Source organism: Carassius carassius, chromosome 20 (assembly GCF_963082965.1).
Source record: "Carassius carassius chromosome 20, fCarCar2.1, whole genome shotgun sequence".
In the NCBI taxonomy this organism is placed as follows: Eukaryota; Metazoa; Chordata; class Actinopteri; order Cypriniformes; family Cyprinidae; genus Carassius; species Carassius carassius.
The window spans coordinates 11,167,572-11,185,615 of record NC_081774.1 but is presented as its reverse complement, the minus strand read 5'-3'; the positions used below and the strand labels follow the sequence as shown (position 1 = coordinate 11,185,615).

The window sequence follows — 18,044 nt, the reverse complement described above, 5'->3', positions numbered from 1 at the left end:
CACAGTACATTTTATCTTTCCCTTAAACATTTATATGAATTGTATCCTGAAATCTTGACCAGAAACTCTTGCCTCTTCATTTTCAATGTATTTGTGTTGAAATGTCCAATATTTTAATTTTTTATAGCTATTTAAAATAATAATAATAATAATTAATGTGAAATATCTTAGGCATTTTCTTTGAATTTCGATTACTTAATTAATCTGCAAATAGAAAACATGAGCTATGACAAAAGAACGGAGATTCAGTTGTTTTTTTTTACTTCATAGTGGTTTTTGTACAGTGTTGATGTGTTTCCTGTCACTGTGGGCTCCAGGGCACAGTAATACAGAGCAGAGTCTGATACTTCAGCAGAGGAGATCTCCAGATCCACTTGCTTATCTTTCATGCTCATTTTTCCATCCATTCCAGGGATACGGGGAACTGCATGTGTTACATGTTTAGTTGATGCCTCCATGACAAGGAGCACAAATTCGGGTTTGGATCCAGGATACTGGCGATACCAATGCAGACTGTTTGCACTTCCCTCATATTTGCATGACAACATGACCGGCTGCTTTTCAGTGACATGACTGTCATTCTGCAGTGGTCTAATTGACTGTGAAAATGTATCTGTAGAGAATGGACAACTTTCAGTTAGAATGACAAGATGAAAACTTTCACAAAATATACATTGCTTGATAAAGCAAATGATGAAATAATGTTTAATTATTTGCTATGAACTGGCATAAAAATTACAATTCTATCTTTAAACAAAGCTATATACAGTACTGTTTATCACTTACATTCTGTTATTGAAAACACGAGCAGACAGCACAGAAGCATCATCTTTGCACCACAAACAGCGAATGAAAACTGCACACAGATGTGAAGTTTTGTGAGGTCCACTCAAAAGCTCCACCCATAGCTTGCAATGTATAAATGAAAACGTTCAGAGATATCACATTATCAATGTACCAGATTTAGTGTGAAATATTGTTTATTTAACTGAAGAATGATATGATAAGAATGGGGGGAAAAAAACTTGTCAATTCTATAATTCAATTCAATTCTGAAAAAGCCAAGCTTTGCGAATATTAAAAAAAATATATATTTTTAAGAATCTTTTCCTTTTGTTCATAAAAAAAAAGAAAAAATAATATGACAATATAATACATATATACATAAAATATATTAAAATTGCATATATAATATAATGTAATATATTATAACACACTGCATTATAATAGTATACAATTTGAGTAAAATTAACCAAAATATGTATTTATTATTGTTTTATGCATATGATCACAGTGAAGGTAAACCAATCCTTTTAGAAATTTTTAAGGACATTGACATGATTGTCAATTGACATTATTAATTAAATTATATTATTGTCAGAGGATATTTAACATAATACATAATAAAGACTTCCCACAGAAGTTTTTGTACAGTGTTCTTGTGTCTCCTGTCACTGTGGGCTCCAGAGCACAGTAGTATAGAGCAGAATCTGTGACTGCAGCAGAGGAGATTGTAAGATTGACCTGCTTCTCCATCTTATTCACACTGCCATTCAGTCTTGGGAAAGGGGGTTCTGCAGGAAGTACACTATTTGATTCATAAACAAGAAGCAGAAATTCAGGTCTGGATCCAGGATATTGTCGATACCAATGTAAACTACGTGCTTGGCTATCATATTTGCATGACAGAATGACTGTCCCTCTCTCAGTAGCATGTTCTGTGGTTTGCAATGGTGCTATTGACTGGGCAAAAGATTTACCTGCAAATAAAGCATGAAAAACATCAGGTAAAAATACACACAGAATGTTCAGTATGAAGTTATGAAAATTTTATTTTTTTATCATCTATTAACATAAATAAATAGTATTTTTGGTAAATATATCTTATAGATCTAAAGTAAAACAATGAATTAAACCTACTCACCCTGTATGGCTAAAATTACAAGTAGGTATAAAAGAGAAGCCATTTTTGCACTGCTAAAGAACAGACTGAAGTCAATTAAGAGATGAATCCCAACACAATATCTTGAAGCTCCACCCACTTTATCGCTATGTGATTATGATTTCATAAAATGATACACTTTGGGAAAAAAAGGTGCATAGTATCTTGAAGGGTTTATAATGCAGAACCTGATTTTACCAAGTGCAACATGTTCCTGGATCAGCATGTTTGTTGGCACTGAAAAATCGTGATAAACCAATCAGATTCGAGAACTTTTAAAAGGATACTGCCCCAGTAAGGACTTTTGCACCTTATTTTCTTCATGAGAGTGTACATTTGAAAATCCATTTTGACTACTAATATGTAGTATTTTCTATGTGAAAATGTAGTCTTATATATTCATAATCATCACATTTGGCATCATATCAAAATGGCAACTTTTTGACAACAAATTTGAGTGGTAAAAGGGATTAGATCACAGGTTAGTAAATGCTGTAATAATGAATTTAATGAGAAATGTCAGAACACATTCATCATTGTGCAGCACAACATAATAATAATGCTCTCGATGCACTGACAAAATTAAGACTAAGATGTGTCAAAATGTAGACTGCATACTGGTAAGAATCAAATCTAAACATGCATAATCATCCACTGAGCACACACACTGAATTCTATTTTAATGTGTCTGATTTTTGTACAGTGTATGTGTGTTTCCTGTCACGGTGGGCTGCAGGGCACAGTAGTACAGAGCAGAATCAGTTAATGCAGTACCATTAATCTCCAGATCCACACGATTTTTCTCCTCATTTAATCTAACAGATATTCCAGGAATTGGAGGATCAGCTGGTTGCTTAAATGCAGCTTCATTAACTAGAAACAGGAAGTCTGGTCTGGATCTCGGGTACTGACGATACCAGTGGAGAGCATCTGTAGCGGTTGATCCATTGTAATTGCAGGACAGGGTGATGGTGTTCCCTTCTAAAACAAATGCATTCGGAGAGACTGGTGCTATTCCCTCACTAGAGGCATCACCTAGGAGAAACAGAGAAAGATAGATGGGAATAACAAATGGAGATGAACAGTACTACATAAGTACTTTATATCATTGTGTGTTCTAGTCATGTTTATTTGATTTATTACATGCATCTTACCTGTTAAGAGGCAGATAAGCCACAGACGAAACAAGAACAGCATTACTGACATGGAGCAAATGAGCAACTATGTTTAACTATGTCTGAAACCTCTGCATGCCTGAAATAATTGCCTTGGATCTCCTCCCCTTATGTGCCCTTGAAGAAATGGGTCAGTTTCTTTTAATTATTGGTTGAATACTGCCCTCTTGTGGATAATTTTAGCCATCACATCACAAGGCTCTATAGCCATACATTGGCCTGGAGAAACACATCTCAGCAAAACAGTCATCAAATAAAATAAAACTCCAGATGATAATTGTAAATATTTGAAGTTTTGCCTCTTAAAGAACAAGAAAAACATCTGGCTCTAGTTAGTATTACATATCACATCACATTATGCTGCATACAACTTAGAGTATATTAACACTCAAAACTAGAACAGATGCCGCCTTGTGGTTGTCATGAGTTTATTTTAAGCAAGTTTATGAAATTATTTAATGTTTTTTCATCTTATATTTTAGTCATAGTCTGTGAGTGATAGTGATAATACTTTCACATGCAATTGGTTGTTGTGGATATTTCAGCAGTTTGCTTTGTACATTCAGTTTAACAGCATTAAATTGATTCAGCTGAACTTTTGTATACAGTGTATGCATTAAACACTTACATTATGTTCTTACTTAAATTATGTTAATTTTTTAAAGCTAACTAATGGTTTTATGATTACATCTGTGCATTTCTGCACTAAGGGGGATCTGCATATACTACAGACTTAGTGGATGACTCAATGACAAGGAGCAGAAATTCCAGTCCAGATCCAGGATATTGTCGATACCAAAGTAATCTCTGTAAGCTGCCATCATATGTGCACAACAAATTGACTGACTTCCCCTCAGTAACTTGTGTTCTGTCCTGCAGTGGTGTTATTGTCTGTGCAAAGCATTTATCTGTAAAATGTGTGTATAGAACTTGTTAAGAAAAAGAATGAAAATGGTAAAGTATGACAAAGTAGGAATAAATGCTGTTGAATTGTCATAAAAACAGACAGACAATTATAAACATATATGAGAAATGAAAGTCTCTCTCAAAGCTCCACCCACAATCTAAAAATCTGTAAAAAGAAGGCACAACGTACTGTATTGAAATTAAGGAATTTTCCGTATCGATTTTTTAAAACAGGTTTTTTTACCTGTATTTTGCATTTTGCACATGCATTGCACTGTGTTTTTACATTAATGGAAATGACCATTAATATGGATAGTGTCCATAATTACCTTTTTTAAAACAGTGCACACATATTGTTATCTGTAATCTATAAATAATTCTGTGAATTTGGCCAAAATTAATGAATAGCAGAGAAAGAATGAGAAAAAAATGCATGATTTTACCTGGGTGTGATTACATATTCTAAAATCATTGTATTTTTTATTTTTTATATATCAGTCATATCAGTTGGACACACTTTTTAAAATATTCTGTATAGATTTGCTTTGAGAAAGTAGTGGTATTTTTTTTCTGGTTGATTTTATTAAGGTTTAATATTTTAAGTGCATGTGAAGCCATTTCTCAAGTGTGTTTTCCCTTTTGCAAAAAAAAAAAAAAAAAATTCTATTTCAGTGTCAGACAGCTGCAGGTGTTACCACAAACTCATTATATACTAATTTGACTGTTACCTATATCAGGTTTGGTGATTCATCTGCACTTCAAAGGCAACACCAATACAGACAGAGATGAATATCAGTTTAAACTAGAACTGTGCTAGAAATTAGTTATTCTTGAACATCAAAGCACAGTGACAACCTAAGCTTAGTGAGATGAGGAGATGCATCTTAACAACTTTTTACTTTTATTTGTACAATGAAATTAGCACAGCAACAACAACAACAAAAATGAAAATAAAATACAAATAATCTTAACTGATTCAGCACAGTGGTTAATGTGTATATAAATAAAGTTGTGATGTATAATACATTTCTCTCTGCTTCATGTTTTTGTACAGTGTTCTTGTGTTTCCTCAGAGCGCAGTAGTACACAGCTTCAGGAGAAGAGATCTCCAGATCTACTCACTTTGTGTTTTGATTAATTCTTGGTGTTAAGCGCTGTGGTATGTTGTCACTCATCAGCCCGCTTTCATAGATGTAGAGGAGGAACTTTGGTGTAGATCTGGGATATTTTGATGGTACCTGTGGAGATCATCAGGTGCTCCAATGTAGTTACACGTCAGAGTTAAGTTTTTACCTACTAAAACTTGTTTTTGTGAGTCATGCAATGTTATCATGTTTGTCAGGATGTTACCTATTTGAATCAAAAATAAATAAATAAAATAAACAAGAAAAATACATAAAACCAGACTGTAAAATAAAAGGTATCACAATCTCTTCATTATTTGAAGACATTAATTTTGAGAAATGAATCAAAACTCACCTGTATGAAGAACCAAAATGAGAAAGACAGGAAGGCACATGTTGGTTGATGCTCTGACAGAGTGACAGTGTGATTCCATATTAGAAATTAGAAAATAAGCCAAGTCAAACTACTGTAAGTCAAACTAATCTTAGCGCACCACCTCTTGACACATTCCTGTACCCACTGTGTGAGAAGAAAAAAACATTGACACCCATGATTTTACTGTTGTGGTTCTTATATATGACATGAGTTGATGCACAGACACTATGGTCAACATGGCTTTGAGATGACGTGGCATGAGAGTAAACCTTTTAGTGACTAAGCACTGAAAATATTCGAACTGTAGCCAATGTAATCCAAAGAAGTGCAATATATTGCAATATATTTTCTGTAAACATACAAGAATTAGGGAAGAACAATGTGAAAAAAATAAATAAATAAATGCACTTGCAAAAATGTCATTTATTTAGGCTAGTTCCAAAGAGCTATGCCCTGAAAATTAAGTCATTGATGGCTTAATTCTGCAGTGAGGATATATATATATATATATATATACTTGCATGTATCAATCATTTTAAAATGTTTGCTGGTCTGTCTGAAATTGATGGATTTTGAATAAAATCTCCAACCTGATCTCACAGGAAAACCTAGAAATTTTACAAGGTGGTGATTTCTTATGCATTCATATGATTTGAATTATATTAAAATGTGACATTTTTAGAAACATGTAAGCATGAAAGGTCTTCCCTTGTCCCAACGCTACATTTAAAAGTCACTGATGCAAATGAGACTGAGAAATAAGATTCATAAGAATTTATCATAAATGCATACACATTTTTAAATAGTTAAAAAAGCCACTGGGTTGTTGAAATCTCTGCTTATTTATATGAATTTCATTGTCAAATTTATTTACCCTTTAACATTAACAGTACTTACCCTTTTCACATAGAGAGAAATAAACTGAAACATTAGTTTTAAGAATATAGTTTAGCTCTTCTGTAATGATTCTTCACTTTTCAATTCATTTACTTTGATTGGTGATAATAATTAAATAATAAATAGATTTTAAAATAATAATAATAATATTTTCCTGAACAATATAATTACTGTGATTCTGAATAGATGTGAATCATATGCAGTGCAGTCATGCAGTGTTTCTATGGTATTAGTATATTTTTCAGTACTTAAATGTGCTTTGTTAAGACAGATTTAGGTTTTTGTACGGCGCTGCCGTGTTTCCTCACCCTGTGGGCTTCATTGCACAGAAGTAAACTGCCGAGTCTGTTACTTTCACAGAGGAGATATTCAGATCCACAGAGGTTTTCTTTTCATTTAATTTCACGGACATTCCAGTCTGAATGGTTTCAGACTCCCTGTTGTTTTGTAGTATCAGAAGAATGAACTCTGGCCTTGATCTTGGATATTGACGATACCAATACAAAGAAAGGGCTGGGGAATAGTTGCAAGACAGTGTTATTTGATCCCCACTCTTCCCATGCACCTCAGTTTGGACAGGAGTGATGACATCTCCACAGCAGCCAGCTGACCAAGAAAAATGAGTATTTGTTAGTGTAGGTTTATTACGATGTTGTATTTTGGTTGACCTTGGTGAACCTGACCTCAGTAGCATTGTTTTGTAATGTTCTAATGAAGAAAAATCTGAAATGTTTGTGTTTAAAGTTAAAAGTAATAAAATCAAACAGAAATTGAGATACTCACCAAATGTAGATAGAAAGCTAAGTAAACAGAGCAACATTGTTCAGGCCGATGCTTTGACTGACAGCTCTGCTTGTAGTTAATCTATTTCAAAACCACATCCTCAGGATGGCCTAGATGGTGTCAAAACACTAAAGCCCCTCCTACTGACCCCAAACTCACATGTGTTAGGTCTAGAGGTGTGGGTCCAGTAAAAAAAAAAAGCCTCTAAATGATTTGGAGAACAAACAAGTTAACAAAATTAATTCAAGCTGGATATTTTATTTTATTATACAGCAGAATCAGACCCAAATTCATCACCAAAACAGAATACATCTAGACACATAGTGATTCAACTCGGTCACAGACTATACATTTTCGAATTTGTTTAATTGTGGTTTTAACAATTTGTCTAAAGGTTTGGATTTGTTGTATCTTTCTGAGAAATTACATGGATTTTACATGGATATTTAAGATTTATGTATATACGCAATAATGCAATATATGTACATGTTCTGCATTTCAACACTTATGTATTCACAGTACAACTGCTTTATTAAATTCTATTAATCTCTTGGTTTTGCCTACTGTATCAGTTGCAGGTGTTCCCACATACAGTAATGGTTATGGCAGATAATACATTTTGGTTTGGCTAAACTTTGATGTTTCTGAGTTCAAAGTAGGTGTGTTTTTGTAAAGCTTCTCAGAAACTTTGTATCACTGGGTCTTTCCAAAGAGCGCAGTAATAGAGAGCTGAATCTTTCAGAGTGGCTGATTTAATAATCAGTTCTGTGGATGTTCTTGTTGTTGAAGATTCAAAATGAGCATCTGGTATATCACTCTCATCATCTCTTGATCGTGCACCTTTCCACAGTATATACTGTGGCTCACTGTTAGGATACTGTCTGTACCAGTAAAGATCAATGTCTTCACTGCTTGTTTCATATGAGCAACTCAGTGTCACCCGGCTGGTTTCATCTTGAATAATAACAACTTGATTTGGTTCCATTCGATCACCAAGAGAAACTGAAAAGGAAGTAAAAAGTGATATGTAAAAAAAGAGATAAATATAAATTTAAGTTTTGAAATTATACATTGATATTTCTAGAAATTCATATAAATTTGACATTAAATACCTGATGCAGCTATTAGTAATATAATTAGTACTACTGATCTCTTCATCCTGAATTTACTGATCGGCTGTGTATACTGCACACAATCTTTTAGTCACATTCTATTACTTGTCACATGTCAACTTTGTACACATGCTCCTGATGTTAAGCATCATAAAAAGTGCTGCCCCCTTGTGGCATCTGTGCACACTCTCTGGTCTGACAGGTTGATCTAAACCATTTTGTTCTCTGTTTAGCTCTGAGTAGGTTTTTGTATGGTGTTCATGTGTTTCCTGCCACTGTGGGCTGCAGTGCGCAGTAATACGCTGCAGAGTCCTTCACATCTGCAGGAAAGATTTCTAGATTCACCATCTTGTTATCTTTATTAACTGAAGCTTTCAGCCGAGGATGAGGAGGTGTAGCCGTCTGATTTTGTCCTGACTCCATGATTAGAACAAGAAATTCCGGGCTAGAGTCGAGGTAATGTCGATACCACTGTAGATTATTCATTGACACAGTGTACTTGTATGTACAAGAGATTGTCACTTTTTCATTGACCTTTGCATAGACTACAGGAGATGTTGGGGTAATGCTGTCTTGTATACTTGCACCTGAGAAGAATGTTTAATTAGCTTTTTAATGAGAGTCAAATCAAACCACATTCATTTGTATAGCTCTGATCCAATACATATTGTTTTAAAGCAGCTTATCAGAAATAAACAGGAAAATAACAGTTTCTAAAATTAATCAATTATCAAATTACTTCAGTTTCAACTGTAAGCAACTCTAAAGAAAAAGATTGTCATTATTCAGCTTGAGTCAGTTAAGTGTTGATTCAGTTGAGCACAGTAACTTTTCAAAGCAACTAAAGTTTCATCAAATATGCACTGCTAATCTGCAAAGAAGGAAATGTATCTGTAGAACTGAAATCTTACCAATGAATGCAATTAAAACTAGTAGCAAACAGAAAGCCATTGTTTAGAATGATGAATTCCTCGTGAGCTTTGCAGAGCTACCACTACTGCCTACATGCAGACAACTGAAGCTAGTGTTTTTAACACCCAATCACAGTGCAGTGATGTCTCTGGCAGGTGTCACCAGATGCTGTAGACTTCGAGGGGCTGACACAAATGCATAAACTGATGTTCTTGTGATCTCCAATAGTATAAACTAAATATAAGTAAATAAATATTGCTTACTGACTTAAAAAGCCACTGTATGTACTGTATGTTTATCAGTTTGAGAACATTTTATAGTTTAAAGTGCTGTGTATACAGTAAAACATAATTTTTAACAGAATATATTTTTTATCATTCTAAATGTATAAATGCAAATCAGAATATATTATTTTAAGTCTGAATATTTGGAAATTAAATCAGAATACATATTTATAAATCAGAATATAAAAATAAAAGTCTTAATATATATAATGTAAATCATGAATATATAGAAGTAAATCTTTAAAATTGTAAATTTTTAAAATGAATAAATCTATAATTTTCATTTATATATTGTGATATGTACTTCTATATATTTAGACTACAAATTACATTCAGATTTATAAAAATATATTCAAATTATCTTTTACAAATTTACAATTTACATTTATATATTCTGATTTTATGTAATACTTTCCTATTTGGCGCTTCATAATATGTAAGTAGCGATTGACACATTTTTTAATTCATGTAGTTGTTGTTGCTTTATTTATCGGCATTAAACTGTGTTACTTTTACCACATACAAACAATGAGAATGGCATCAAACTATTAACTATTACGTGGGCTGTGAAGTTCAGGTTTTTGTTTAAACACTCAGTATCCTGTTTTCACAGTGGGCCTCAAAGCACAGAAGTACAATGAAGAGTCAGACAGATGAAGGTTCTGGATAGTCAGTGAAATTCTTCTTGAAACAGAATCCAGCTGGGACTGAAATCTTTTGTTGGGGAAGTCTTTGGAATTACTTCCATTTCCAAAATTATGTCTTACTAACATATATTCTGGATATAAATTCTTTGTTTGCCTGTACCACAGCAGAGCAGGCATTGTGTCTGTCGTATTATATTCACAGTTCAGTGTCACGGTCTCTCCTGTGTAAGCTGAAGAAGAGCTTGATGACTGACGTATAGTGTGTTGTCCTCTGCATTCTGTGGAGAGCACAAAACATTATTAACTCACACTGCCTCTCACATCACATTCTCAAACAACAGAAATAAATAACTAGAAAGTGCCGTACCTAGAAAGAATACAACAAAAAGCACATCCCTCAGCCAAGTTCTCATGATGGACCAAAAGCAGTTTGCTACAAAGAACTGAAAGATTGTCTGTATAACCTCTGAACTGTCAGGGTTGTGTATCCTTTCATTGTAGGTCAAAACTCTGGGTGCGCCCTGCTGGTATAATGTAAAAATGCAGGATCATTCTCATGTTTATGATCATCTCCTGAACTTGAACCTGAAAATATATCAGTATCAGGGCCAAAAAGAAAGCTTGGAAAGAAGATTAAAACATAGACATGACAGAAATCATGGGAAAATATATGGTCACTCATGTATTTCTTCACTACTGTAAATCCATTTACAGTAAACTAGTAGTGAACTTGCCCGCGAAAAACTGATCAATGGCAAGGGTGACTCGGCAAAAGGACACACAACCTATGCTTTTAATTGTTTTAATTTATGTTTTATTAATGTTTAAATGAAATTTAAATGTTTTATTTGTTTAATAAAAAATATATTTTTATAATTTGGTTTCTGTTTCACTGTAATGATTTTTTGGTCTAGAAGTAATGTTCTTGCTTTTTGTGTGAGAATACAAGATAATTCTACTGATACTCTACTGGTTCCATATTAGTTAGGCTTGGTACAGATGTAACTGAGTTACATGATCGCTCAGGATCAGCCGAATCTGAGTTAACTGTCAGACAACAGATGGACATGGATCAATTTATAACATCCATTCAATGCCAGATAGAGCTGGCTGGATATCTGCTGGATTGCGGCATAGATCTGAGGTCCATGGTTTTGAGTCATGGTTTTGGTTCTGAATTCCCCGGATCACAGTCAGGTTTCAGCTCGACAGAGGTTAGACCTGGGACTTATGTTAAGCCAGCATCGAGATGGGATGGAAGAGGATCAGTCATTAACTTACAACCAAGGCTGGATGGACCTGCTTGGGAATCCACTTGATCTCGTTGTGTCATTGGCTCAAAAACAAATAGATCTGGGGTTACTTTGTTGCCCCTGCCACAGGAAAGTGCAACATGCTTTACAGCTCTCTATGATCACAGGAACAATGATCAAATGATCAAAGTACAGCATTTTAATATGATTTCTTAATATTTGTTGTGGTGATCTTGTACTTTTGGCAAGTAATGTTTTCTGAAGTAAGGTTTAGATATTATTAATATTTTATTACTATTTCCATTAGATTCTAATGTTATTCCTAGCCTGCTGTGCCGTTCTCCATAGCGGCTGCGGCAGGAGAAGCTTCTTGTTCTTGAGTGTTTTTTTCCTCCAGCTGTCTGTGGAGAGTCACTCAACATCAGCTGAGCATCTGCTGACACAGAACCGCTGGAGTTTAGCTCCACGCACTCAAACCCAGGAGAAATGCATGTTGACATGCTGTATCGCTGTCAAACTTTCTGAATTTTTGTCGACTGTCAGTCAGACTGCCATGTGACGTCATAATCTACTGGCATTTTATTAAGTTATTAAGTTCTTTGATCAAATTTGATATATTCATAGTGTTCATCTTTAATGAACTGGTTTACATTTAACATTAATTTGACAGGAATGTATTCATTTGCTCTTGTCTTTTGTGCATATCACAACTATATTATTACTATTATTGTATAAATAATATGTGGTTGGCTTCAACCAAAGTGATAAATGGAAATAAATGTACAGTACATGCAAAAATAATAGAAAGAAAGGACCTCATATACTTATGTTCCCTGTCTATATAAAAAAAAATCACTACATTTGAGTTGATAACTTGAGTAGATAATTTTCACTGCTTGATATGATATCATAAAGCCACAAAAGACATGTATTTCACAAATAATTCAGCCAATGTACTGAGCCTAAAGGACCACTAGATGGCAGATTACTCAAAAGATAGACCACGATATTTTACTTTCTTCATAAGGACATATTTTTCTTATGTACAGTATTAGGGCTGTTACACTGTTTAGGTGTTATAATATCTTAACTTTTTGAATGAGGACTATATCAGTATTTTTTTTAAATAACCAAAAACTTAAAAAAATTCAATAAAATAACATAAGTTTGTAATTGGTCTATGTATTATCTACTGTGTATATGTATGTTTTTGTACAGTGTGTATGGGTTTCCTGTCACTGTGGTCTCCAGAGCACAGTAGTACAGAGCAGAATCTGTCACTTTGACAGAGGAGACGATCAGCTCCACACGGTTTTTCTTTTCATTCAGTCTCGCTGAAAACTGAGAATCCAGTTTCTCTGCTTTCTGGACCCGTCCAGAGGTTTGCAGAATTAATAAAATATATTCAGGAGCTGATTTGGGATATTTACGGTACCAATGCAAACTAATTGCAGCTGAGTAGCTACAGGATAAAGTTAAATTGGCACCCTCGTCGTCAACAACCTCAGTTTGGTCTGATGTAATAGGACTCTCAAACCTTCCACCTAAACAATTATGATAAACATAATTAGATATAGAATCTGAACTATAACAACTTTTGTTTTGTGTAAAGTTTACAGTGTAATTATATATAAATTATATATAAATATTAAATATACAGTATACAGACAAACCCAATAATAAAAATGAAAAATATCCTTGACTTTTATTTAACATTAAATTATACTCACTCCCAACAGCACAGAGCAGGATAACTGTGGTGAGCAGCATCATGATGAAATGGCACATCTATGAAGGCACTTGAGATCTTTACAGCTGCTTGAAGCTCCTCCCCTTAACTCAGAGTGAATACTGAGCATGATAAACCCATGTGATCTCAAGCTGTAAGGTTTTCGTACAGTAACGTTTGATTTCCTGTCACCGTGGTCTGCAGTGCACAGAAATACACTGCAGATTCTTTAACTGTGGAAAAGGGGATTTCCAAATCCACACGATTTTTGTCCACATTCAGTTTTCCAGATAGGCGGTCGTCTGAGGTCTGTATTACTTTTCCAGAATTTTGTAGGATGAGCATAAGGAACTGAGGAGCTGATGTATGATGCTGTCGATACCAAAGGAGACTGTATGCCGAGGAATAACTACAGGAGAGTGTTATGTTCTCAGTCTCATTTGCACGCACTTCTGAGTGTTCAGGGATAATAGTTTCTGCGCAAGTTACATCTTAAAAATAAAAAAAACAAGAGAAATATATTTAAATGTATAATGAGATAAAAATTAGTAACAGATTTAAAGTAATATGGAAAAAATAGCCACCTGCAAGAGTTGAGATCCAAATAACTATGTACAGCAACATATTGAGACTTTAGGCAGAGCACAATAACATAACATGACAACTGACAAACTGAAGTCTCCTCTGGAAGCTCCACCTGTTTCCTCAGAATGGATTTTCATATTCAAATCACATATTGGTTTGTATTCTTCATTTGCAAGGTGTAACCACATCTCCTGCTGCTCAGAATATTATTTACTGTAGCGAAGGAAGTATTTTGTGGTTTGAAAGACAACAGATTTGAACATTTTTTGTACAGCCTAATAAATACATTTTGTCACATTGTTCTTCTAGCACACATTAGCAGGAAGCTGTTTTAGATCGCTAATGATCAGAAAAGTGGATGTTTTTGAAGTTGCGTAATCACAGCGAGGACTTATGCTTTGAAAGCGTGTCTCTGATCATGCACCCTTGAGCAATATAACTTTGGCGCCTGTCTTAGCATCAATCTACCCCAGAAGAGCAAAACATGAGAGCTGTTTGATTCATACAAGCATATAAGAGTCGCAGATTCCCCCTCTTTACCGATGACGGTTTTTGTCTGTGGTGTGGTATGTGCACAGAAAGTGACTTCTGCAATGTGAAATGTGAGAAATGTGAGACAGATGAGAAGTGATGTGGTCATCTTCAATTTGTAATTATACCCAGAACTTTTTGCACAGTGAATCCTTTGATTGTTCTATCAGCTCCTAAATGAAAAGAGAATTACTGTTAGTGTCTGATTGTCTCATCTATCATGAAGTACCACATCAGAATGCAGTTTTACTGCAGTGCTATTATGCAAACACAGAACCAATAGTGACTAGAATTTCTTTGAATGAGTCATTAAATGATTTATTCAACTGATTAGTTAAAAATGCTGATTCATTCAGATATGAAATGTGCCTTTATTAAATCATTCATACTTTAGATTCATTCATTCAAAAGCTCATATTTATTCATGAATGAAACAAGCAAATGTTTTTTATGAGTGAGTCTGTTTTTTTTTTTTACTTAATCATTCGTTCAAAAACAGAAAACCCCCTAACTGTGTGTTTCTGGGAGATACCGTGATTCTTTTGTGGCTTTGTTTTGGAAATATTTGAGTTGTGTCTGAAATGTGAGTTACTAAATATTAATGTTCTGTTGATAATTCATGCTGAATAGCTGTGTTGATAATATATAAAACTTATTAATTATTTAATCACTAAAATTACCCTATTTACATCAGCTCTCATTTACTGCAGCTACATGCACCTGTATAATTATTTGCTGCAGGTGTTACCATATCCTGCAATTTGACTATGGGGTTTATAAAGACACAAATGTGGTTTGTTATTCATTTGATAACTCACTATTCAAAGACAGTTTTCTGAGTAAGTTTTTGTAAAGCCTGTCAGGGACTTTGTATCACTGGGCTGCTACTCTTAGAGCACAGTAATAGAGAGCCGAATCTGACAGCGTTACACTCTTAATGGTCAGTGAGGTGGATTTCTGTAATGTAGTTGATGTAAATCGTTGGGGTTCTGGTATGTTCTCATATGTCTCTGATCGTCCACCTTTAAGCAGTATATATTGAGGCTGTGTGTTAGAAAACTCTCTGTACCAATAAAGGTAAACATAGCTGCTGCTTGTGTCATATGAACACTCCAGTGTTACAGAATCTCCTTCTATACTGGTAACACTGGTCCGCTGGTCACTTGGTCGAATCCAGTCTTGACAGATTACACCTGAAAGGAAATGTTGTTAAAAAGATACAATTTCACTATTAAGATGTGTATATATTTAAAGATCTGAATAATCATACAAATGTATTATAATTGTGGATTGTACCTGATGCTGTAAGAAAGAACAGCAGTAGATATTTTTCCATTTGTTGACTGAGAATGTGGAGTATTTCCATGATTACATCAGAAAAGTCTCAATGTGTGGAGTTTCTTGAGAGGTTGATCTTTAAACATCACGAGGTGGATTCAGAAAACAGGAAGTACAAATTCTTGACTGTTTGTCACACGACATCTGCATTACGACTGCACTGAGACTTGTAGGTCCTAAAAAGATCAACTATTTCAATAAGTTTTCTGTTCCTAATACATCCAGCAGGTGGCGATGAAATATCATGAAAGTTTTGTACTTCAGCTGAGCATAATTTTGTATATCTTTACTTCTGTACATGAAAGCCATACATACATCTTTCAGGGTAACTATTTCTAAAATCTTCAGTACTTGATTAATTATGCCTTTGAATAGTGTTCTTATGATTCAGTCTTGTCAATGATTCAGATAAAATTTTATTAATAACTGATTGAAAAATATTTATTTCAAACATGTAGAATATTTTTTTTTCTCTAATATTTTATGAAGATGTGCAATGTTTGCTACATTCAACTACAGTATGAGGTTTTTGTGCAGTGTTGTTGTGTTTCCTGTCACTGTGGGCACCATGGCACAGTAGTAAATTGCAGAGTCTGTCACTGTAGCGGCGGAGATCTCCAGAGCCACATGGGTTTTTTCCTCATTCACTTTCCCAAAGAATCGAGGATCTCGCTCCACAATTTCTGACTTTTGTGTAACTCTTCCTGTAGAATGTAATATTATCAAAAGAAATTCTGGAGTTGATCCAGGATACTGGCGATACCACTGCAGTGTGGATGCTGAGGAGTAGTTACAGGACAGAGTAACATTTTCTCTCTCTTTCTTATAAACCTCAGTCTGGACTGGTGTGATGACATTCGCAAAACAGCCACCTTCAAAATCAAGAGTCAGAATTAATGGAAATATAACCTACATAAAAATGAACTAACATAAATGTAATAATCTCAACTAGACAACATAATAAAAAGACAAATAAATGGAATACTTACATATTAGAGAACAAATCAAAGCAGTTAAACAGAGCAACATGTTGATGATGGTGTTTTTGTTGAGCATAAAGTGTTGTTCAACTAAACTTTCTGTTCTTCCCTTGTCACACAAAAGATGTTTCACACAAACTCCTCCCCTGAAAACTGTAAATAAAGTAGTACTGAAAAACATTGAATGAGCAGCAGTATAGAGTGGAGTCAACATGAACTCACAAGTCAAGAATTGTTATGTCACTCCATAAGAGACTCTGATACTGACACAAAACATCTCATTTTGGACTGTAGTAATGACATTTGCAAAAGTGCCACCTGCAAGAATCAAATTCATGCAAAGTAATGTAAAATGCATTATAACATCCTAACACTTTAGTTGTTAGTTAAAAAAATAATAATAACAATAATGTATTATATTCAATCTGAAATACACACAGGACAAAAAAGAAAAACGTGCAAGCAGAGCATCATTTTGAACCATGTTGTATTCAGCAAAAACTGTTGTTCAACTATTCATTCATTCCTTGTCAAGTACAGAAGTTACTTTTAGTCAGTATAAAATATTACTGACTGAAAGTTGTTCCATGCAAGAATATATTATCAAAGGTTCTTTTGACAGAAAGTTTATTAAGGCATGACAAAACCAATGAATTATCATCTTACTGTATCATTTCCCCCCTAAACACACATTTTCTTTTCCTCAAGCAGGTGTTACAATATTGTGTTTGTGAAATAACTATTGTGGTTCACACAAGATATGATTGTGGTTTATTTTTTTTTAATTCATTTATTTTAAAAGTAAAAACTACATCTGAGTTTTTGTAAAGCCTCTCAGGCATTTTGTATCACTGGGCTCCAACTCTTAGAGCACAGTAATAGAGAGCTGAATCTGACAGAGTTACACTATTAATAGTGAGTTCTGTGGATGAGTATGATGTTGTCGTCTGAAACCGACGGTCTGGTATATATTCATAACTGCTCCCTGATCGAGCACCTTTCCACAGTAAAAATTCTGGTTCTCTATTAGGAAACTGTCTAAACCAGTAGAGATAGACATAACTGCCTCCTGTATCATACGAGCAGCTCAGCGTTACACGCTCTTCTTCTTTTCTGTAAATTTGAGTTTCCTTGTCTGTTGGTTGAATGCTGTCAGACAAAACACCTGCAAGTGAAGAGAACAGGTCAGCTGGCTTTTTACATTTCTAAATTAAAATTCCAATAATAAAAACTGTTTCTTCTACAAATGTGTTGTTACTGTAATAAAGTAACATAAAAAAAATGTTTGCATGGACAAAACATTTCAATGTACTATGTATTTTGAGTCTGCTCAGATTAAACATGTTATACCTGGTGTTGTTATGAGAATAAGTAAAAAGCATCTCTCCATGTTTAGAAGGTTTACTAACTTGATTTATGGAATGAATGTATGATTGTAGTATATCATTGTGCAAGTTGCAGTGTGGGTGT

The 18,044-nt window shown here is 34.3% G+C and overlaps 3 gene segments (V, D, J or C); all 3 read right to left on the bottom strand.

Moving 5' to 3' along the window:
- Positions 1 to 201: 201 nt before the first annotated feature.
- On the bottom strand, positions 202 to 902 carry LOC132096332 (T cell receptor alpha variable 18-like). The segment is given in 2 exon segments: positions 202 to 613; positions 787 to 902. Coding segments are annotated over 2 exon segments (411 nt in total).
- A 1,688-nt stretch (positions 903 to 2,590) lies between these two features.
- Positions 2,591 to 3,200, bottom strand: LOC132096333 (T cell receptor alpha variable 14/delta variable 4-like). The segment is given in 2 exon segments: positions 2,591 to 2,977; positions 3,097 to 3,200. Coding segments are annotated over 2 exon segments (408 nt in total).
- Positions 3,201 to 8,473: 5,273 nt separating this feature from the next.
- On the bottom strand, positions 8,474 to 9,331 carry LOC132096328 (T cell receptor alpha variable 14/delta variable 4-like). The segment is given in 2 exon segments: positions 8,474 to 8,902; positions 9,227 to 9,331. Coding segments are annotated over 2 exon segments (369 nt in total).
- Positions 9,332 to 18,044: the final 8,713 nt, after the last annotated feature.